Source organism: Astyanax mexicanus, chromosome 8 (assembly GCF_023375975.1).
Source record: "Astyanax mexicanus isolate ESR-SI-001 chromosome 8, AstMex3_surface, whole genome shotgun sequence".
Lineage (NCBI taxonomy): Eukaryota > Metazoa > Chordata > Actinopteri > Characiformes > Acestrorhamphidae > Astyanax > Astyanax mexicanus.
The window spans coordinates 57,797,344-57,821,850 of NC_064415.1; the positions used below are offsets into that span (position 1 = coordinate 57,797,344).

The 24,507-nt window shown below is 34.2% G+C and overlaps 1 protein-coding gene across 1 annotated transcript; it reads left to right on the forward strand.

Annotated features, from left to right (window-relative positions):
* Window positions 1-15,798: 15,798 nt before the first annotated feature.
* LOC111194258 (putative ferric-chelate reductase 1) lies at window positions 15,799-24,265 on the forward strand. The gene is made up of 8 exons (XM_022677765.2): window positions 15,799-15,883; window positions 16,699-16,818; window positions 17,493-17,581; window positions 18,357-18,545; window positions 20,640-20,753; window positions 20,887-21,058; window positions 22,329-22,487; window positions 23,701-24,265. Exons 1-8 carry the CDS (start codon window positions 15,799-15,801, stop codon window positions 23,745-23,747), a joined length of 975 nt encoding a protein of 324 aa, XP_022533486.2. The 3' UTR covers window positions 23,748-24,265.
* The last annotated feature ends 242 nt before the right edge of the window (window positions 24,266-24,507 follow it).

Genomic DNA, 24,507 nt, shown 5'->3' on the forward strand with positions numbered 1-24,507 from the left:
TGAATTTGTGGTGTGAACTTTTATTTTGACTTTTCACAACTGAACACAGGGTGACTCCCGTAAATGCCTGCTTGTAATAGTTTCCCCACAAAACTTTAGATATACATCTTTAATGCATATTATTTATATATTATAACATACTTTTATTATTATTATTATTATTATTATTATTATTATTATTATTATTATTATTATTATTATTATTATTAATAATAATAATAATAATAATAATAATAATAATAATAATAATATCTACTCTGTATTAACACTTTTACAACTTTCATAATTTAAAACACTTAACTGAACATGATACTACTTTACTATATGAACCAAATAAACAAAAGCAAACGGCTCCAATAATCTGGGTTGTAATTTCTGAATTTTCAATTATTGATAAGCATTATCAGTTCATTTTATATTACGTTTATTGCACGCAATACATTGCATATGTTGTTTTTATCATACGTATTTTAAATCATATGCCATCTGCTAATGTTTACTGGAGGTGTCAGGGACTTTTATTTTAGAAATAAAGTTACTACACACAGTGCGACCTCAGTAAATGCCTGTTGGAAATCACTACAACCAGAGACTCTCTACAGAGGAGAGAATGCCCACCAGAGGGCGCTCTCAAGTGAGTTAAAAATGAATCTGTTAATATGGAGCAATTAAGCAATTAATGTACAGCTCTGTAAAAAAAATAAGAAATCACTTAAAAATTATGAGTATTTTTGATTTTACCAAATTGAAAACCTCTGGAATATAAATGAAGAGTTAGATGGATGATCACAAGCCAGCAAACCACCAAACTGACCTGCTTGAATTTTTGCACCAGGAGTAAAGCAGCATAAAGTTATCCAAAAGCAGTGTGTAAGACTGGTGGAGGAGAACATGCCTTTTTTATTATTTTAGTCATTACTCATTTCATGCAGATTAACGCTCTTAATGACAAAATTTTTATTTGGAATTTGGGATATTTTTTGTCTGTGTTTTTTTTTTAGCAAAATGTCCTAGAAAAAATATTTATTCGTTATTATTTTTAATTAAAGTTTTAAGCTGTTTACCCTATTTACCCCAATCATTGAGGACTTGACTTTATGTTTATTTGGGTTTAGTATTCTAATGTTATATAGAGTTAGTTACCGGTAGACACTCTCACTGACCACTGACTTTGGATAGGGATTTGTTTGGATTTATTCTATATTTCTCTTTATTCTACATTAAGCCTCTCTGCCTCCCTTTAAGATATGATAATGAAATATGTTCTGATTGGCTGTAATGTATTTTATTCAGAAAGCAATCTGAATGATTTGTTAATTTGTAATCTGATATTTTTTTGTGACATTGCGTAGTGGGTGAATTCCAAAAAACTGTATTTCCTTCCTTGTGAAATGTATTTTTAAATGAAAATGTAAATGTGTTTCAGGATACGGGCCCTTTAATAAATACAGATGACCCTCAGGATCTCGTGAATGCGTGTGATTCCAGACACGCACTGTGCTATGACTGGAAATTCTCTCCAGTTCTTCCTTCCAGAACTCTTCATTGTTTGTTTTTACAAAGAGTTTCCGAAACAGCGAAAAGAGGAATCTCGTCTGTCCAGCTATTGAAACAAGGCCACGGGTATTTAGTGATGGAACTTCCTTTCATTTTACCTCATGACTTTTTATACAGGATAACAAACTGTTAGCATTTTACAGTTACAAAAGCACTGTTTGCAGTTACTGTATTTACTGTATATGGTCTACAGGTTTACCTAAAGTAACCTGGGGGAATGACTACACACTGACAGTGAGGGGCAGAAACTAGGGGACACAATCAATCTGAAAATAGTTGGTGTCAGAAGTTGCCAATAGCAAAAGACTAAACTAAACTCTAAAATTAAAGTTATTATAAGTTGATTTAAGCCTCTATGGCATGAAATATATTTTTGATAATATTTTATGAGAAAGAAATGCTGATATGTTTGAGATCATGAGCAGATCCTTTTTTTCTCCAAACTTTAGTCTTTCCATCACACTGGTAAATGTTAATATTTGTTAATATCATAGTCTATAATCGGTCCACAGGCTTTAATACTAAATTTGTCTTTGTATTCACCTCATTAATACGACTTTTGTTCTTCTCTCTTCTGTGAGCAGTAGATTGTGATATCTTCACTTCTGCCCTCTGGATGTTGTTGCTGATGTCACTAAAAGTAGTTTTAGGGTTTTTCTTCACTTTACAGCTCTCACAACATTTCAGTTATCAGTTGCTGTGGTTTTCCTTGGTCTACCTGTTCGACATCTGTTACTCAGTAGACCAGTGACGACTTTCTTCTTCAGTACATTCTAAACTGTTGCACTGGTTATGAACAATATTTGTGCTTTAATGGCTCTGATTGATTTCCTATCTTCCTATCTTCTTATTGTTTGAATAATTAATTTATCATCAAAACACACCTGTGCAACAAAACACACCTATCAGTCACATGATCCATGATCCAATACTTTTGATCATAAGAAAAGTGGGTGGGTTCAGACAGAATTTGCTATAGTATCTTTTAAACTGTGTATCAGATCCAGACGTAAATCTCAGATGGAAATAAAAGCTGAAATGTGGGTCTTCTGTCTAATATTCATCTTTTAATGTCAAATTAAATTTTTTGTTTCCTTCTACAGCAGAAATAATAGAATTGACTGCAGGTATTTAGGGCAATATGTCTTCTATTTCTTGGTATAAAAGATGAATAGATATAAGTGTGTGGATATGGAGCGTAACTAAGAGAGATCTCAGAGACATGAATGAGTTTTTGAGCTTTCTCTAGGTGGCAGCAACCCACCATGGACAGATTCCTCAACTCTTTTCTCTCCTCAACTCTTTTACTTTTCTGTTCAATTTTTACGCAAAATGATCATAAAAGCTTTAAATTATAGTAAAATTCATTTTCATTCATTCTTACTGTTTTATTTCTTTCATTTCTTTTACAAACTCCGTTCCTAAAGCTCTGTAAGAGAATCAGCTTCTATTTAATTACCATCCACCCCAATCAAACTCAGACTTGTTTACAGTGATGGTAAACAGAACCAGACGTCTGAACTTCTAAAAGGTTCCTCACAGAAAGGGGTTTTAAATGGGTTTAAACTGTATAAAGTTTTGAGAACATTTTGGGTTTTAAAAACTGGAGTAAAACTTAAGTTTAAATGCATCTCTATAAAAAACGTGTGTGTGTTTTACAGAAATTAGTGTAAAAATTCGTTAAATTTATTTATACTGAATATCATTGCTGTCCAATAAAAAAAGTATCTCTATTTTTGTTGATTTTTAGTTTACTTCATAATTTGAACAAACGAACTGTCCCTTACGTTGTGCCAAAATTTCTTGATGAACAAATGAATAGAAATGCTTCCAAATTACATTTTTACATTGATTTACAATGTTTTTTTCTCTCTCTTATAAAGTTGCTGTTTTGGAGATACTTGTTTTTAATTGGATAGTGACAAAGATATGTGTCAAGAACTTCAAAATCCAAAATTGTCTGGCTTTCAAAAGAAAATTTATAATTAAAATATATATACAGTTTTTTAGTACAGTGATACAGAATACCGAATTTACCTTTAGTTGCTGGTTTAATAGTATAAATCTGTACTTCTTACTGTTAGGAAAGACTTTGTACTGCAGAGGAAGCAAAATTAACCCTTTAAAAAACAATATTATGCCTTTGAGGTAATGAAACAATTATGAAATCTCATAATGTTTCTGTCATCAATTGCTGTGGTTTTCCTTGACATCTGTTACTTAGTACACCAGTGACGACTTTCTTCTTCAGTAAAGTGAGTACAAGAACACTTTGAGTACAAGAAAGTACTTATATCATACCTTTTTAGTTTTTTAGTGTGTTCTGCTGACTATCCTTCATACCAAGTGAAGATTATTTGGACTAAAAAGTTCTATACACCTATCTCTAATGCAATTATCACTTAAATAAGCATTAATTAAAGTAGAGTCATACTAGAGATACATAACAAAGAGTGGTGTCAATATTAACATGTATGTGATTAATCTGAAAACGTTATTGCTATAAATACTTACTGTGTATTACAATGTGTGTGACAAAATAAAAAAATTGCAGATAAAAAAATATATAATTGCAGATTAAGAGTTCAGACATGTAGCACTAATTTGTTTCATTTCAGGCTCACATCTAGATGTAAATTGACACCATTTATGAAAATGATTTTTTTTGGCCATTCTAAAAACTGGAATGTTTGTGTGAAGGTTTTTTTTGTAGGTTTTCTGTAATTTCTCCACTTTTTATTATTGTATGTGGATCATTCCATTCCCTTTCTGTCCCCAGGAAATTACATGTATATATGTGCACACAAAATAACTTTAAAATACGTTTTATAATTAAGCATAATGTCTTGTGCATTGACCTTATTGCAAAAGTAAGATATGTAATACCAACAAAGCACAATATGACTGGAAACATGTGAGTCATTGCTTGGTTATGGTTATTTATTCTGTCTTGTCCCTTTGTGGTTGAACCAGAATGGAAAGTATTTCTTCACATAAAAGTATGTACATTAAAGCCACATGCTTTTAATCCCCCAAACAAGATCATGTGGGCCGTCAGAGAGTCTGAATACCTGCACTGGGTGTGTTTCACATCGTGGCATTAAAAATCGAACTGATGAAACCTGAAATCTGGATGCAGTAAACGGTGGAAAGAGGTTCACGAGCGCAGCACGCCTGTTTTTCTGCATCTTTATTTCCTCGTCATCCAGTGATCACGCCTGAGCCACGTGAAGAGTTTATCACTCTGTGAAACGGAAATAAAGTTAATAAGATGCATAAAGATGCATAAAGAGCCTTGTTTCCTTATTCATTTGTGGTGGGAAGTTTCCATACACTCATCATGCACGTTAATGTGATGGCTCCACTGGTATTTGAATATCAAAAAAAGCCATCAAAAACTTCTGATAGACATAACACTCCTTTGGGTAGAATTATGAAAAAATACTGTTTGGTTCAGTTGAGTTGAGTTGGGGTTGGGTTGGGTTGGGTTGAGTTGGGTTGGGTTGAGTTGAGTTGAGTTGAGTTGAGTTGGGGTTGGGTTGGGTTGGGTTGAGTTGAGTTGAGTTGAGTTGAGTTGAGTTGAGTTGGGTTGGGTTGGGTTGGGTTGGGTTGGGTTGGGTTGGGTTGAGTTGAGTTGAGTTGAGTTGAGTTGAGTTGAGTTGGGTTGGGATGGGTTGGGTTAAGTTGTGTTCAGTTTAGGGCTTTTGAAAGTCCATTCCAAAAGCTTACTGTTAGCTAAATTATCCATTTCTACAAAAACCTTTGTTGTGTATTTGTGTTCAATGTCTTGTCGGAAATCTCAACTCTGTTCAGGCTATCTAAACTTTCATTTCATTTCATTTTTCTATTATTTAACTTTAATGCCATATCAGTACTAAATGAAATAACTGTTACAGTGCAGATCACACATTAATACAATTTAGCATTCTAATAGCCAATGGGTAAAAGCTGTTACAAAACCTTTATGTTCTGAATAAAATGCTCTGAAACGCAATTATGACCAATTAGCCATTTTCATCCCCACTGTCAAGTAACCCCTTATTGTTACAGGGTCTCAGGTGTGAATGGGAGCAGAGCTGTTAAATTTGGTGTTTTGGCTTCAATTCTTTCATACCTTTCACTGGATATTCAACATGGCACCTCATGGCAAAGAACTCTCTGAGGACGTGAGAAGCAGAACTCTTTCTCTATGTACAGATGGCCTAGCATCTTAGAAGATTTATAATATGATGAAACTGAGATACAGCATGATGATCAAGGTCATACAGCAGTTTTCCAGGACCGATTCCGACTCCAAAGCATGGTGGAGGTAGCATCATACTCTAGACCATCTCTGAAAGAAGCCTTTTAGTGTTTAGATTTGTTTACTTCCACATATAAATCAATACTATATATCATTACATAACCCATACAATCTCATACCAAATAATACGCTTTATGTTCTTCCAATAAACAAAGATCATTTTAACTTTGTACTATAAGATTGTGATTGAGAGAATGTGGATGCCCTGTGATGAACTGCTGAATGCAGAACCAGTTCTTCCATAGCATCACTGGCAGAAGAATAAAGAATCCTTTGTGGTACATTATTTTTATTTATGAGTTCATGATGTTGTTTTATGTGTAACTGGTTAATCCTGTCGTGTCACATTAGCACAGGTACTTTGGGTTAGGTTGTGTAAGTCTTAAATGGCACTAAGGCATCTCAGAGAGCACAGTGATATAGTGACACATCAACAGTTTCTAATCAGAATCATCATTTTGGCTGAGGTTCATATTTTGGTATCAGGACTTTGTTAGAATATACATTCCAGTTGAGTTGAATCTGGAAGTTTCGAACAATATAAACAGACTGTCTGCTGCCTGTAAGTGCATATTCTTTAAGTTAATAGTATATTTTCTATTTTATTTTACTTATTCTACTCTATGTTGTATATATCCTTCTCTGCATACTAGAACTGAAACTTGCACCCAAGTTTTTCACTCCCCTGTGCACCTGTACTCTGTGATGTAACAACAAATCAAATTTGATTTAACACAGAGATCTGAGTCACAAGTGGCGAACACAGAGATTTGAGTAGCAACCAGCAAAGACAGAGATCTCAGTCGCAACCGGCGAACACAGTGATCTGAGTCACAAACGGTGAACACAGAGATCTGAGTTGCAACCTACAAACACAGAGTTCTGAGTCGCAGCCATTGAACACAGAGATCTGAGTCGCAAGTGGTGAACACAGAGATCTGAGTCGCAAGTGGTGAACACAGAGATCTGAGTCACAACCAGCGAACACAGATATCTCAGTCGCAGCCGGTGAAGAAAGAGATCTGAGTCACAAGTGGTGAACACAGAGATTTGAGTCGCAACCGGCAAAGACAAAGATCTCAGTCACAAGTGGTGAACACAGAGATCTGAGTCGCAACCGGCAAAGACAAAGATCTCAGTCACAAGTGGCGAACACAGAGATCTGAGTCGCAAGTTTAGAACACAGAGATCTGAGTTGCAAGTTTAGAACACAGAGATCTGAGTCGCAAGTGGCGAACACAGAGATCTGAGTCGCAAGTGGCGGACACAGAGATCTGAGTCGCGAGTTTAGAACACAGAGATCTGAGTCGCAAGTTTAGAACACAGAGATCTGAGTTGCAAGTGGCGAACACAGAGATCTGAGTCGCAAGTGGCGGACACAGAGATCTGAGTCGCGAGTTTAGAACACAGAGATCTGAGTCGCAAGTTTAGAACACAGAGATCTGAGAATTATACAATAAAAACTGTATTGTATAACGTTTTTGACGTTGAATTAAAAGCAGCTAAAAAATTGCCTGTTTTTTCAGCTTGAAGTTTCTGTGTGTTAAAAGCTGTTTGTTTCCACAGCAGCATTTAAGGTGGAATGATAAATTAGCAACATTTAAGGTGGAATGATAAATTAGCAGCATTTAAGGTGGAATGGTGAATTTTCACAGTTATAACATTTTCATGTGAGTGATTTACTGAACCAGTGTGTGTGAAATTGTATCACAAGATTTTGCCATGCATAGATACTGTACATTTAATATATATATATATATATATATATATATATATATATATATATCTTGTTTTTAACGAGTCTTAATCAGGGGGATCTGAGCCCTCAATCTGCCCGTAATTCGTTTCCACACTGTAAAACACATTGTACCCATGTTTTGCATTTTTCTCGTCATCTTACACCTTCACAGTACAGGATGCGGGCATGTACCAATCCTGTGTCCCTCACATAGAGCGTGACCGTTTTTGTGCGTCACTCTTGGACGTCACTTTCCGTGTCGCAGTAGAAAACCTTCCTGATAAAGTCTGGGGTTCATCAGATGGTTCAGCATTCTTTCTCGATGGTCTGGACGTAGTTTTGTTGAGGAAGAAACGTTACAGGTAATTCCAGTAGAGTGGAGGGAGGAATGTGGGACTGGCCAGTGTGTTTGATAAAGCAGAGGAATGTGTGTGTATGATGGTAAGAGAGAGGAATGTAATCGTGGCCTGAAACTGTGGGTTCTGGCAAATACGCAAAATACACTCATGCACTTCAGGCAAGGTATTTGTTGACCATAATGGCATGTTTATGTTGTTCTTTTCCACTCTAAGTGTTTAATTATAGTGTTCAGTAATCAGACTTGTGCATTTCAACAAAGTAGAAATGCTCTGATCAGTGTTAAAGGAGACTCTGAAGGTCACAGAGCGTAATTCGTCGACTGTGGGGATCTCTGGTCCTGATCAGGCCCGTTTCAACAGGGCAATCAAACCAATCAATTCCCCAGACAACTTATGAATCAGTTAAGAATTTATTGAATGCAACAATAAACTGTATGATGGTCAAAGCAGGAAAGTACAGCGGCACTTTAATTGTTATCAAAATCCTCCTCACATTAAAAAAACACAACAGCGAGTGGAAATGGAGGAGCTACTGAACGCCGCGATGTCATGTGACCGAGAAAGCCGAGAAAAAAACTCACTGGTCCTCCTGTTTTTTTTATTGCAATCATTTCTTATTTTTATCATGTTCATCACTCAAATTTAAATATTAGTCAAAAACAACACAAGTAAACACGAAATGCAGTGTTTAAATGAAGGTTTATATAGTCAAGTCAAGTAGTTTTATTGCCAATACTGCATATGTACAATTACGTTACTCTCCTTCCCAAATTTTACAGCAAGTACAGAAAATAGATATAATAAAGAGAGAATGGGAGACACTATGTGTACAATACAGCAGGGACACAAATAGACATACATGAGACAAAAACAAGGTGCAGTAGTTTGGGGGTGTAATAAGATATATACATATAAATAAAAAGAAATAAGATTATTTCTTTAAAGACTATTCTTTGCCACAGTAGGAATTATATCAGCATTGTTTTGGAGATCTGGATTTGTATACAGTATGAATTATGCAGGATGAAACATTACGAGACTTTTGTTTAAAGGCCTCTGTGTGTTTTGAGTGGATCTGAATGGAGTTTAGAACAGCTACAGTTACAGGTTCTGTATTCTGAGAGCTCTCCACTACTACACACCATCCTGAAACGAGAGGAAGAACAAAAACAAGAACTAAACACTTCTGTAAAACTTCTTACATTCAGTTACGCCTTTTGCTCCAGTTCCTCTTTGGTTTATACTGTATAATAGAACCTGATGACTTTAAAAGGCTTAAAAAAACAGGGTGTGGTTTAGAGAACTGCCTCTTCAGAGACTAAAAAACACCTGGATCTCTGTACATTACTGAGTATCTGCATTTACATTTACAAGCAGTATTAAACTCAGGTGCGTCGTGATGCTCATTGCTATCTTACATCCTGTTAACAGACTATTTTCACGTCTTCGCTTACCCTGTTAAAACAGAGTCTGTAGAGTTTAGGAATAAATCTACACTGATGGGTGTTATTTTCTAGAAGTGAGGTGTGTTCAGGTGTTTAAATTTCTGGCATGTTCCTTGTATCTTGGTGGCTGAAAATACAGGAGTGCAACTGACTGATTAAAACCCTGACAACAGTCAACAGTCAAGGACCGAGGAGGTCCTTGAGTATTATATACACATCCGCTCATTAATCTAGATATCAGGCTAAACTTCTGGTTATAAAATGTGAAACCAGAAAAAACTGTATTTCTGTAACGTTGAATAGTTTAATTAACTGCAAATAGATGTATCAAAACATAAAAACACATTAATGTTTTATATATTTAGTATTTTGTATAGAACCACCTTCAGACAACCTGTACCTGTTTTACTTAAGTTTATTTATTCTTAGCTTTTATTTCTTGTTTTAGTTTTTTCATTATTTTATTTTTTAAAATAGTTTTATATTATTACTTTTTAACTTTTTTTATTTTTTCTTTTATTATTATTATTATTATTATTATTATTATTATTATTATTATTATTATTATTATTATTATCATTATTATTTTTCTTTCGTACTAAGTTACTTTTAGTTTAATTATTTTAAACATTCTCTGATTTGATAATGATAATACATTAAAATAAGGTTGACCTCAATGAGATTCTGAGTCACAATAAAGGTTGATCGATTGATTAATTAATTGATTGAAAAATTGTACAGATTTTAAATAACTCTCCTCTCTCTTTTCTCTCTTTGTTCTGGCCGTCCTGCTCAGTGTCTTGTCTCTGTATCTTCGTTTTTAAGGACCTGAGACACACCTGAGGACTCAACGTTGTGTACTATCTTTTTAAAAGTGTGTTTATTGAAGTTTTATATATATCCTAAAGCTGGTCAGGGTCTGGTTTTAAGATGTCTTTGCTGTTTGTCACTCTGTTCTGCTCTCTGCTTTTAAAGCTTATCTAATATCACAGAAACCTGTTTGTGTTCGGGAACAAACACTGAGAAAGAGATCAGCTGATAGCTGAAAGGTTTTAGGCTTCGTTTCCTGACTTTTTTATTTGCTTACCTCCCAGACTTCAAATAACTATTCACAGACACTTACAGACTAGACAGTATATAATCTTAGGGGCCTTTATTTACTTTCTGTGTTTGTTACCAGTGCATGCAATATATAATTTTGCATGCAAATAATAAGGAAGTTTACTTAAAGGCATTAGACGTAAAATCAAATTATGTAAAGAAAACAAAAAGTACATTTTCTAATTCATATAATTTGTGAAAATACACAATACAGTATCTATATACAGTACTGTGCAAAAGTTTTAGGTACCAAATACGTTTATCTCAGCAATATGAGTGTTTTTACCTGAAAAAAACACCACATATGATTTAAAAAGATGCAAATAAACATAAATACATACAGTAAAACGTAACAAGGAATTTTTAACTCATTTTTAATATCATATATTATATATATATATATATATATGTTCAGTTCCGTCAGCAGCTCGCCTGATTTAACACATTTACCAATTAACCAATTTCCCAAACCAGATGTTGATTAATATGATGAGAACTAGAAATAACTCTATTAAAATCATATGAGGAGGAGAGATTAGGAGATGTTTTAGGGAAAACTTAAAACACAAAAACATAAAATCTCTGCTTTTTGTAAAATTGCTGTTTGTATTTATTGTAATGCTGTAATGTGTTTTACTGAGATAATAAACACTTACTGCACAGATAAGAAGCTTTTTCTGTATTTGCTCTGTATTTCCGTGAAATGTATTTTTAGGCAATATGATGTTTAAAAAACACACATACTTAAATTGCAAAAATTACGCAAAAATTTCGCTTAAACTTAAAAGCACATCCTAATGTTTAATTACAATTTAAATATATTGAAGTTGTCATAAGTTGTTCCAAAATAGTACATTTAGTATCTATTTAAAGGACAATTGTGCTCTCTCAGGGCTCCGGCAGCTGCTGGCAAGCTGCATGACCGGGATTCGAAACCAGCAGCATATGTTCTCCCGATCATAGTTGCAACACTTCAGACCACTGGATGCTTCTTGATGCATTAGCCACTTTTTATTCCTTGAGTTATTTGATGATATTACGCACTGTTGAGGGAGAAATGTGCAAAAATCTTTAAATCGTGTTTAAGAAACTTTAAAACAAGAAAAATAATTCTCTCATGCATTTGTTGACAATATGGAGATCATCTTCCCACCAATGTATGCATTAAATTTCCCAGACAACAAAAATAAAAATATAAAGTTTATTTGATTCATACTGTCTGCAATAAAATTAAAAGTCAAACTAAAAGGTTATTTTCCATACTGTGCCAACTTATTTTGGGTTTTATTCCTATAATCAAAATAAAACTTACATTAAGAATCATGTAAACACTTGCTAAAGTGATTTTTATTTCTTTATTAATTATGTTAATAAATAAAAAACTCAAATCCATCCACCCAGACTCCTGCTTTATTTCCACAACACTGTAAATCACAACAGGCTGTGGGATAAGCTAATAAACTCCCGCAGTCCTGCAGTATTTTAATCTAAAACATGTTTGAATGCTTTTGGCTTGTTTATAATAGGGGCTGTTTTTATTAGGAATTTACAGTAAAGAGTAAAGAGATGTTTTCCACTTCTTAATCGTGTTTTGATCAAACATTAATCTGATGGGCTTTAAATAGCATTCAGTCAAATGTTTACTAAATTCATTAGAACATTTAGAGTTAGGGTTAAAAGCTTATCTCTAAGCCTAAAACTGATTCTAAACTGAGTATTATAAATGTAACCGCCAACAGCATGTAATATAAATGTGATAATTTTTCTAAAAACACACACAAAATCTTAATCTTAAGATCAACATAAAACAAACACCTTACTGTAATAAAAATATTTTACAGTGATTTACAAAACTCGCTGAAATCCCTAAAACTTTAACCGAAACCTAATTTTAAACCTAATATTCACTGTAACCACAGACCTAAATCTAAACTAAACCTAACAATCATTCTAATCTTAACTTTAACCTTTATATAAATCTTAACTAAACATAACTAATCTTTCACCTAAACATAACATTATTTTATCTTAAACCTAAACATATCACTTACTCTAACTCTAAATTTTAATTCTAACCCTAAACCTAACACCAACTTTTATCCTAATCTTAACCTCACAATATCACAAAATCTAACATTCACACTAAACCTAAGATTAACCTCAATCTAGAACTCACTCTAACACTAAACCTAAAACCAACTTTTACCTAACATTCACACTAAACCTAACATTAACTTCAATCTAGAACTCACTCTAACACTAAACCTAAAACCAACTTTTATCCTAATCTTAACCTCACAATAACACAAAACCTAATATTCACTTAAAAATTAGTCTCAATATATTATTCACTCTAAACCTAAACCTAAAACTATACCTAATCCTAATCTTAACCTTAATCTAAAACTTACTCTAACCCTAAACCTAACACCAGTTCTAATAATAATCTCATTCTAGAATACAATCTAAACCTAAACCTAATACCAACTTTTATCCTAATCTTAAACTCACAATAACACAAAACCTAACATTCGCTCTAAACCAAAGATTAGACTCAATCTAGAACTCACTCTAATCCTAAACCTAAAACCAGCTTTTATCCAAATCTTAACCTCACAATAACATAAAACCTGATGTTCACACTAATCCTAATCTTAAACTCAATCTAGAACTTACTCTAACCCTAAACCCAACACCAGCTCTAATCCTAATCTTAACCTCAATCTAGAACTCGCTCTAATCCTAAAACTAAAATCAGATTTTATCCAAATCTTAACCTCACAATAACACAAAACCTGATGTTCACTCTAAACCTAAAATTAGTATCAATTTAAAACTCACTCTAATCCTAAACCTTAAATGAGATTTTATCCTAATATTAAACTCACAATAACACAAAATACAACGTTTACACTAAATTTAAGATTAAGCTCAATCTAAAATCTAATCCTCTCATCCACACAGAGATAACCTGACCTGAACATTACCTGAGCCTGGCCTGGCTCTGATTGGCTGGCAGGTATCTCAGTGGGGATTGGTTGAGGTATGAGGGAGGTTTTTCAGGTGTGTTTATTCAGTGTTCTGGATGAGAGCCAGTGATTGGTGGATGTAAGTGACTCTTTCTGCAATGTGTTCCTGCTCTGTGCCTGGAGAGCAGGAACACAACCTGCGGGCTTTTCCTTTACTGTTATTAAACCTCTCACACTTTCCTTTACATTCACTTCTGATATACGTGAGCACAAGGAATATAGACAGGAAGTCATTAGGATAATGGTTTTTAACAGATTATATTGAAATGATCAGGAAATTCTAGATTTTAAATAAATAATTAAATGTAAAATAATTTTGTCGCTTCCTCAGTGATACTATTATTCCAAGATACCCACAAGGATCTAGATATTAACTACAAAAATGTAAAACACATTATATTAATTAATTATTACCCTTAAAAATGAACTATTTCTTTACTGGGTAATTATTTGGAGTAATAAGGTGGTCAGTACAAACAAACAGAATGAAGAAAAAAATTAGGAGAGTAAAATGAACATTGTTGTTTTATTCTATAAACTACAGACAACATTTCTCCCAAATTCAAAATAAAAATATTGTCGTTTAGAGCGTGTAAATTAGCAGAAAATGAGAAATGGCTGAAATAACAAAAAAGATGCAGAGCTTTCAGACCTCAAATAATGCAAAGAAAACAAGTTCATATTCATAAAGTTTTAAGAGTTCAGAAATCAGAAATATTTGGTGGAATAACCCTGGTTGGTTTTTAATCACAGTTTTTTTTCATGCATCTTGGCATCATGTTCTCCTCCACCAGTCTTACACACTGCTTTTGGATAACTTTATGCTGCTTTACTCCTGGTGTAAAAATTCAAGCAGTTCAGTTTGGTGGTTTGATGGTTTGTGATCATCCATCTTCCTCTTGATTATATTCCAGAGGTTTTTAATTTTCTAAAATCGAAGAAACTCATCATTTTTAAGTGCTCTATTATTTTTATTTCCAGAGCTGTAGGTAGTACTTTAAAAAGAGAGAGTTTTTCTGTAGAACAATTATTTATTTTTTTTTCCCTTTTTGTTTCTCACTTAAAAATTAACACACGTTAGGTTGCTGTAAAATGAAGCAGGCAGTTACTGTATGTCTCAGGCAGATATAGTAGAAAGATGATAACACATGTGTGGTCTGATAAGACACTGAGGGCTCTATCGTGCATCCTGCACACGGCACGTCGCCATGCTCTTTGCTATCTTATACCTATATGACATTTTATTTTCACACCTTGTGGCTGCGCTGTTAAAATAGCATCAACCCAATTTATTTCTTAATTAATTACACAATTGATATACATAATAAAAGGCAATTTACTAAAAAAAAACTCCAACCACCAAACTGAACTGCTTGAATTTTTGCACCAGGAGTAAAGTAGCATAAAGTTATCCAAAAGCAGTGTGTAAGACTGGTGGAGGAGAACATGATGCCAAGATGCACGAAAAAAAAACTGTGATTAAAAACCAACCAGGGTTATTCCACCAAATATTGATTTCTGAACTCTTAAATACTCTTTATGAATATGAACTTTTTTTTCTTTGCATTATTTGAGATTATCTGAAAGCTCTGCATCTTTTTCTCTTTTTTATTTCAGCCATTTACACTTCATTTTCTGTAAATAAATGCTATAATTCACTTAAATATATTTATTTGGAATTTGGGAGAAATGTTGTCTGTAGTTTATAGAATAAAACAACAATGATCATTTTACTAAAACATAAACCTGTAAATAGTAAAATCAAAGAAACTGATTCAGTGTTATTAGGACTGATAGTAGATCACTATCAGTTATGGTAAAACATGTATCTGAAACCGTGCAGATAAACTGTAAACTGTGACTCCAGACGTTTGGACTTTAATAAACAATAGTAGAAAAGGGCACACAGGCAGGAATGCAGCCGGACAGCTTTTAGGTTACAGTCACATGAAGTTGATTCTCATCACTGAGGAATCTGTTCATTTGTTCATTACAGCAATACTGTGAATTACGCTACAGTGAATTAAGCAAGAGTTTTATATCCGGTACAAATTATTAACACATAAGAAAATCTATATTAACTGTGGAGAGAACAGCTTTACTAGACGTTCCCGGCCATCTCCATTTCACTTCCACTCATTCAGAGACTGTAGTTCTGCTGATAGTGTACATTTAGAGTAAACCGTGTCTCAGACCTTTATCAGTCTCTGAGATCGACCCAAATTATAAACTGCTATGTGTAGATATGTGTAAAAACTGATTTATAATGAAGGGAGAAGCTCAGCTGTATAGCATCAGCTGCATTAATGCACAAGGAGGAGTTTCTAAAGTGGCCGGTTATGAAGAATTAGGTAAGTGTTTCCAATTAAGTGGCCAATAATTGGAAGCAATGGAATGGAATGGGTTTTTAATAAAGTGGCAAGTAATGAAAAACAAGGTCAATGTTTCTATTAAGGTGTCCACCAAGTAGAAACACAAATAAGTAAGGGTTTCTAATAAAATGACCAATAATGAAGAACAAGATCTTTGTTTCTAATAAAGTGGCCAGTGAATAGAAACACAAAAATTAGGTGTTTCTATTAAAGTGGCCATGGAATAGAAACACAAATAAGCAGGGGTTTCTAATAAAGTGGCCAGTTATGAAGAATAAGGTCATTGTTTCTAATAAAGTGGCCAGTAAATATAAACACCAGAAAGTAGGGGTTTCTAATAAAGTGGCCAGTAATAAAGAACAACGTCAGTGTTTCTAATAATGTGGCCAGTGAATAGAAACACAAGGAAATAGGGGTTTCTAATAAAGCGGCCAGTTACTAGAAACACAAATAAGCAGGAGTTTCTAATAAAGTGGCCAGTAATGAAGAACAAGGTCAGTGTTTCTAATAAAGTGGCCATGGAATAGAATCACAAATAAATATGGGTTTCTAATAAAGTGGCCAGTCGATAGAAACACAATAAAGTAGGGGTTTCTAATAAACTGACCAGTAATGAAGGACAAGGTCAGTGTTTCTAATAAAGTGGCCATAATAAGGAAGCACATGAAGGCCGGTGTTTTTTTTTGTTTGTTTGTTTGTTTAATTCCCGGTGAATGGAAAAACAGGGTAAATGCATCCTGCCTCAGGAAACCTGTTTTTCTGCCTTTGTTACCTTTTTTCTGTTGGTGACACAGCGCTAAACTCTGGCCACGCCCCCATCCATTCAAAAGGACCGACACAAAGCTGCTGCATCACTTTCCTCCAGCATCCGCTCACCTGGATACACCACCTCACCTGCACACCTCAAACAACAGGTAAACACCTGCAGATCTCATCACTCATTACTGAAATCTGATTACTGTTTGAACTGACTGGAAAAATGCATAGATATTAATATACAAGTATCTCCAAAATGTCAAATGTATTGCTGAAAGAACCAATAGAAAATCTACAAAATTAGATAAAATTACATAGAATTTTAAGTTTTAAGGAGGTTTATCTGTCTTCTGTAAAGTTACTGTACAGAGAGATGCTATTAATGAGTTTTAGACCTTTCCTAGAGAGTAAAGACAAAAATAAAAATGCTTTTTTATTGGAATAAACAGTAAATAAGCAGCTGTCCCAACATTTTAACTCACTTTAGCTCATTTTCGTTGGTCAACAACATGACTTCTTTTTATTTTTTTGAAATGCTGTTGAAATATGTGTACATCATTTTTTTATTGTTGCAAAATTTAGACAGAATTGTTATTATTTTATTGATTGAATTTGTTCGATTTGGAAAATGTGCTGTTAATTTTTCACACTCCACACCTGTTTGATGTGTTAAATTCAGTGTATTAATAGTAGCTATGGGTTTCTGTAGAGGAGACATGAAGTAGAGAAAGTCACATATAAATAAATTAAGTTTAGTTGTTAACTGATTGATCTATGAATGTTTAATGTGTGTATAATTGTGTTTAAATAGTGCTCTGTGTGGTTTTTCCAGACATGGAGGCCAAACTGCTGGTGTTGGTTGCGTTCGCGTGTGCCGTGTCCTGCGTGAGAGCTGGGACGGTGAGCGTCAACGTGACCCTGGTAAGATATGAACATGAGAAACATGCTGCAGTTAATAATGATAATAATAATTATAATAATAAAGTTTATTAATATAGCTCCTTTCACACCTTTCATACATACAAATGCAGCTCGAAGTGCTTCACAATAAAATTTAATAAAAATGTAAAAGTAATATAAAACAAATTAAAAAAATTAAAAAGTAACAATTTAATAAAATAGGAGTAAATAAGACACTTATATTAAAATAAAATAGAGAATAAAATAGGTCTGATAAAGGTCTGATAAAGAAAGATGTTACAGGCTGGATTGTGGATGTGATGTTATTGCTAATGATATAAATGATAAACTGCAAAAAACAAAATCTTAGCAAGTGATTTTTTTTTAATTAAAGCAAAAAATCTTATTTTCTTCTCTGATAAGACTTTTTGTCTTACTAAGCATTGTGTAAGTGTTAGATTATTTAGCTTATTTTAGGGATAATTATCTTAACCATTCTTACTTAGAATTTGTACCTTATTTTATTATAGGTAATTTGAACTCAAAATAAGCGAAATCAAGCAGCAATCAAAAGTTTTTTTTGCTTGGTTTAGGTGTTACTTCACTCATTTTGAGACTTTGCCATTGCTTTTTGTAAGAAATCTTACTAAGAAAATTTTGTTTACCCCATTTTTTTTGCTCAATATACATATATTTGTCTTAATTTGCATATATTCGGCATAGTTTTTGCCAATGGATTTTTTGCAGTGTATTAATGATATTAAGGACATCTCCTCTCGTCTCGTCTCTCATTTAGCAAGCTCCTAACATCACCCGGAGCGGCTGCGGAACCTCCAAGATGTGCCTGACGAGCTGCGACCCAGCGACCAGCCCCTCCAGCTGCTTCTACGCCTCCACCCAGCAGAGCAACTCCTCCCTGGTGTTCGAGCTCAGCGGCGGCACCACCGGCTACGTGGCTCTCGGCCTGTCCACCAACCTGACTCAGGTACTGATCACATGATGCTAAATACCACACACACACACACACACACACACTGTAAACCCATACGCTGTTTAAACTCAAATGAATAAAAAGTCTGTTTTACATAAAATTAGATATTTCTACACTTTAATCAACTATTTTAAGTTAGTTGAACTGAATTTGTGGGCACATAATATACTGTACCATTCAAACTGAGATCTTTGAGTTGAACCAACTTAATAATAATAACTGAGTTTAGTCTGTTTAGTCATTAACAGCTTATTTTCCATTGGCTTCTGTCACAATATATTTGCATACTGGTGTGTCCAACAGTTTCTGTGTGTCCGACACTCACCATCAGTGTGTAATGATACTCCCCTGGGCTTCCTTATAGAAAAAAATCAACTTCCTCTTTAGTTGTAATGAATAACTTGATTTATGCTAACTCAAGTTTTTATTACCCATTACTTTAACTATAACGTTTTTAACACAACTGATTTCCTCAAAGTTTTTAAGTAAATTCTTACAGTGCATACACACAAGGCACTCCCCCACCCATTCAACAACCCTCATCATCATCACCCTCATCATCACCCTCACCATCATCACCACCATCATCCTCTATCTCAGCGATACTTGCAACCATTGCAGGAATGCTGCTGGACCTGTTCCTCCACATCTCACATTTCCATTTCCTCTAAATCATCATCTTCCACTCTTCACAACCGCACTTCACTGATAAATCCTGATAAATCCTGATTCCAAACCAAACATCAAGCACAAATAACAAATGACAACAACGAGGAAACTCCAGCTCATTGTACGTGATTGTTTTCTGAGCTATACTTAAACGCTTTGTCATTTTACATAACAAACTAAATGCTTTACGCATTCAAAAGATATATAGATGCTTATTTTAAAATATGTCAAAACACTGATATATTGGAGTTGGGCACTGCTGCTACTGTGGTCAGGAGGTCGCTGGTAAGAATCCGAGGTCATGCTGCTCACCATCAGCGGCCGGAGTCTGAGAGAGAGAGAGAGAGAGAGAGCACTATTGGCCTTGTGAGCTGATGTATTGGAGATCAGAGAGTCGCTGCGCTTTCCTCCAAATTCACTGTGATGCTATTCGGTGATTCTACATCCACAGCAGTTCAATAAGAGGCAGTGACTGATTGACTAGTCTTCACCCTCCTGGTTTTGTGGCATTACTAGTAAAAATGGGATAAAAATGTGACATCACACCAAAAAAAATATATATAATGTGGCACTTTTTGCTTCCTATTCAATCTATAGACTTATTATAATTGTTATTATTAATGTTGCTCTCATTTTTTTTTATTTTAAAAACACAAAACCTTACAACTGTTTAGATTTTACCTCTGTTAATGCTAGTTTTAACAAGTTTATGATAATTTCTAAACATATTTTTAACAGCAAAAGTCAAAAACTAGTACATTTATAAAACATTTTATTCCAAATAATCTGACAGATTCACACAGCAAAAATAGCACTTGTTTAAATATAGATAAATATAGATTGTTAAAAATAGGGATCAGGATTTGCCACACTTCCCTAGAATCTGGTCCCACCCACAGCTATTTAGAGCACAAATTACAGCAGAATTAGTTAATTTCTGATATTTAAGGCCTGACCAATGGGAGAGCGCATTGGCTGAATCTGCTTAAATGTGTTATACACATTATATGTTATATTATATGTTTAGTTATAAAATCTAAACTCAAGATTTTAACCCTTTTTCAATGTTTTAACCTGTAACACTGAGACATCATATGAGATGAGTTGATATATATATATATATATATATATATATATTTATTTTTTTTTACTCTAAAATAAGACTACCTACCTTTATAAAGGGTTTATAAATGGTTTGTAAATTAGATTATTACTTATTATAGATTAGGTTGTAAATGCCTTAAAAACCATCCAAGTGTTTGCGACCTAATTAATAATCATTAATAAACTCCTCTATAAACCATTCATAAACCCTTTATAAAGGTAGTCTTATTTTAAAGTGTTATTTTTTTGTATCTGGGGTTTAATCATTAATTTAATAATTTATTAATCATTTATTTGTGTATCGCTCTTTTGCAGGGAGCCTCTATTGTGTTTGTGTGTGGGAACAGTAACGCCTCCAGCAATTCGTCTGGATTCATCTTCCTGACCGCCAGCAACTCCGCAAACGGCCTGAACCTCAACACATCTGTGGTAGGAGAACTTTTAAGAACTGGAACTTTTCTTAAAAACTACAGTTTGTAAGATATTACAGTAAAAGTGTGAAGAGAACTCATCCCCTCTTTCTTTCTCTCTCTCTTTATCTCTCTCTCTCTTTCTTTAACAGAGCACTGTAAACAGTATCCAGGGTATTGTGGTAAACAACCAAACCATGAACAAGACCTACATCCAGTGTGTCTTCAGCACCTCCGTCAACCTGACCACCAACTCCACCTCCACCTCCACCAAGAGTTCACCCAACAGCTATTACGTCTCCATCTTCAGCGGAGTTATGAACGGTCAGTTTTTCACTTTTATTCCATAATCTGATCACATATACACATTTACACACTTTTTTTAGAAGAGAGTTTTTGAGAGTTCTTTAGGGATTGTGATAGCTGCTTGATTTTTCTTTTTTTTAAACATAGAATTGTTCTAGATATTTCTAAACATTATTAAACTATTTTTAGTTAGCTAAACATTTATGTGCACGTATACTGTACTATTTAAACGGAGATCTTTGAATGGAACCAGCTTACAATAACTGAGATTAGTCTTTTGGCTGCTTCTTTTCTGTTGCCATTGGTGTCTGGCACAATCTATTTGCATACTGGGTCACTCACCGTCAGTGTGTAGTCACCCCCCCTCCCACCCCCAGGCTACCTTAGGTAAACTTGTAGATCATATATACATAATATAGTATTATGATGAACTGTTTGGTCTCTATGTTGTTGTAGGCTGTAAGAACAAGCATCCTTTTCTGAGCTGATATAGTAACTCTGTGTTGCTGTACTCTCAATACTGTTCACTCTATAGCTAATTTATGTGAATTAATTGAGTGAAAACAACTTAATGCAATCAATGCAATACACTTAAATAAGACTAAAAGTAAGACAGAGCGATTGTGCAATAATTAATTGAACTTAAAAACTTAAATTATGTTAAAAGTTAAGTTTTAGGTTAACCACATTTTGAGTGTCAATTTAACTTAATTCATTTGAGGCAACAAATGACCTCAAATGAAAGGAGTAGACTTAACTAAATTTATTGTTACACTATTAAAGCAAAGAACCCTTTTCTATTAATAAAAAGATCACATTTCCACATAAAACCCTTGAAGAACTTACTTTTATAAGGAAGTTTTATTAACTGCCAAGTCCAACAGAGCCTGTTTATGTTTATATACAGGATATATAATGTAACACATATGTGCACTGTGTATATGGGCGTAGATTGAGTTTTTTGGCACTAAAACCACTGAAAATGACAACCAGACATAGGTCCTTTGAACAGTACAGGCATGTAAAGAGCTGGATTATGTCTTACCGCATCATTGCCGTCCAATGAAAAAAAGCATCAAGAAACAAGATACAAGTATCTCAATTTATTTTGGTCGATTTTTAGTTTACTACATGATCTGAACACACAAACTGTAAAGAATGGACCAACAGAAATGTTCCAAAATGACCTGAAATTACATTGAATTTTAAGTTTTAAGAAGGTTTATCTCTTTTCTGTAAAGTTACTGTTTTAGAGAAGCTGAATTTTCTGTTTGCTGCATTTTAACAGGTGACACACCAGGTTCCCCCAATACAGAGTTCAACTCCACCACACTGCTGGACCTGACCGATCCTAAAGCAAACACTGCCAACAGCACCAGCAGCGCCACCACTGCCCCCAGCGCCGTCACCGCGGGCAGCGACTCTCTGTTCAGCCCCGTCGCTCGCGGTAAATACAAACTTTACACTGAAATATAGAATAGCTGCTAAAAATATGGATTTTTCATTCTTTTAAAATGTTCTGTATTGTAGATTTACCCTAAACTATGAAGAAAATCATACAGAACTATATAGTATCTAGTTAACAAAAAACATTTAATCATTCTGCTTAAATTAGACAGTTTTACAGTCAGCTTTATGATCTAGAGTCACCTGGAATTCAGGCTTTCAGTTAACAGCTGTGCTGAACTCATCAAGAGTTCATTGAATTGACCTTGAATTCCTCGCCTCTTTATAAAGTGTTTGGGAGCATCAGTTAAAGTAAAGTAGTGAAGAGGTAGAGTTACAGGTATACAGTAAATAGTGAATATTTGAGTAATGTTTGAATCCAGATTATGAAAAGCAAGAACTTCTGAACTAAATAAAGAAAAAATTGGCTTAAGCTTGGTTAAGAAAAAAAGAATTTCAAGAACTTTTCAAAGTATTCTCAAGTGCAGTCAAAGCAAAGACCATTAAAACATTATAATGGTGGAACTGGCACTCATCAGGACCACCCCGGGAGAGGAAAAGCAAGAGCAAATCTTGTTTTTCAGTGTAAATAATGTAATAAGATTTCATTTGATGTAACTGTGGACTATAAGAAAGTCGATCTATTCATTAAAACAAATTTAAAAATTTGACTTCTTCAATTTTTACATTCTTCTTTTTTTAGCTTATAACAAAGAAAGTATAATAAATAAAAAAACAATTTAAAAACAGCCTATATAGGATGATCCCACTTATCTCTTTTCTCTCTCTCTCCTCCTCTCTCTTTCTTCCTTTTATAGTCACTGAAATATGCACATAATTTAAACATTTCAATTAAATAAAAAAGTATACAAATAGAAGTGTACAATAATAATAATAAATAAATTGCAAATAATTGAAAAAAAATGATCTCCCTCTTTCTATTGCTCTTTCTCTCTCTCCATCTCTCTTTCTCTCTCCCTCTCTCTCTATCTCTCCATCTCTCTCCATCTCCCTCTCTCTCTATCTCTCCATCTCTCTCCATCTCCATCTCTCTCTCTCTCTTTTATACTCAATAAAAATATGTATATGATTTAGAAAATTCAATTAAATAAAAGAGTATACAAATAGAAGTGTACAACATTGACATATAAATTGCAATTGTTTTAAAGAATTCTCTCTCTCTTTTCTCTCTTTCTTTTTCTCTCTCCACACAGCTCTGTCCATCCTGCTCAGCGCCGTTGGTCTTCTTCTCCTGTACTAAAGGACCAGCCTCTCAAATCCCGTCTTATCTCCAGCACATCTCTCAGGGTTAATGAGCACTGTGTACAGCAGGGTTCCTGCAGGCCAGCCTGTGTGTGTGTGTAAGAGTGTGTGAGAGTGTGTGTGAGAGTGTGTGTGAGTGTGAGCACATGAACTGGAGACATGTTATGAAGCCGGCGCTGATTGGTCGAGCATGTTGTCCCTCCTGTCCTCCTCAGCGTGGTCTGTTTATTCCTGTGGTCTCTCAGAAAGGGCTCTGAACTCCAGCTCTTCGCTTTTACATTCTGCTGCTTTGCGTCGGCGTGGAGCGCACGCGAGTTAGTGGCGTGTGCCGACGCCTGTGGTGTATATGCTATTATTTTAAACGATTATCCGATTTCCCACTAGTTTATATATATATATATAAAAATATAAATATCTATAATTATAATGACGTTATTTTACACACTGTTTTTTCACCTGTAATGTTTTTGATCAGGAAGATAATATTGCTGATTAAAGTTTATTTTACATAATATACTCTCCGTTGTTTGTGAGTCGGTCATTTGTGCAACACGTAGCACACGTACACACACTATATATAAATAAATAATATATAAGTACAGATTTGTACTTAAAAGAGTATAAAGCTTGTCGCTGGGGCTGTACCTTATATTGAGATACAAAAAAAGTACCTTTCAGTAAAAGAAAAAAAAAACTTTTTTGTACCCATGTTTTTTGTGACAGTAAAGATTAAAAAGATTATAAACATTATTTTTCAT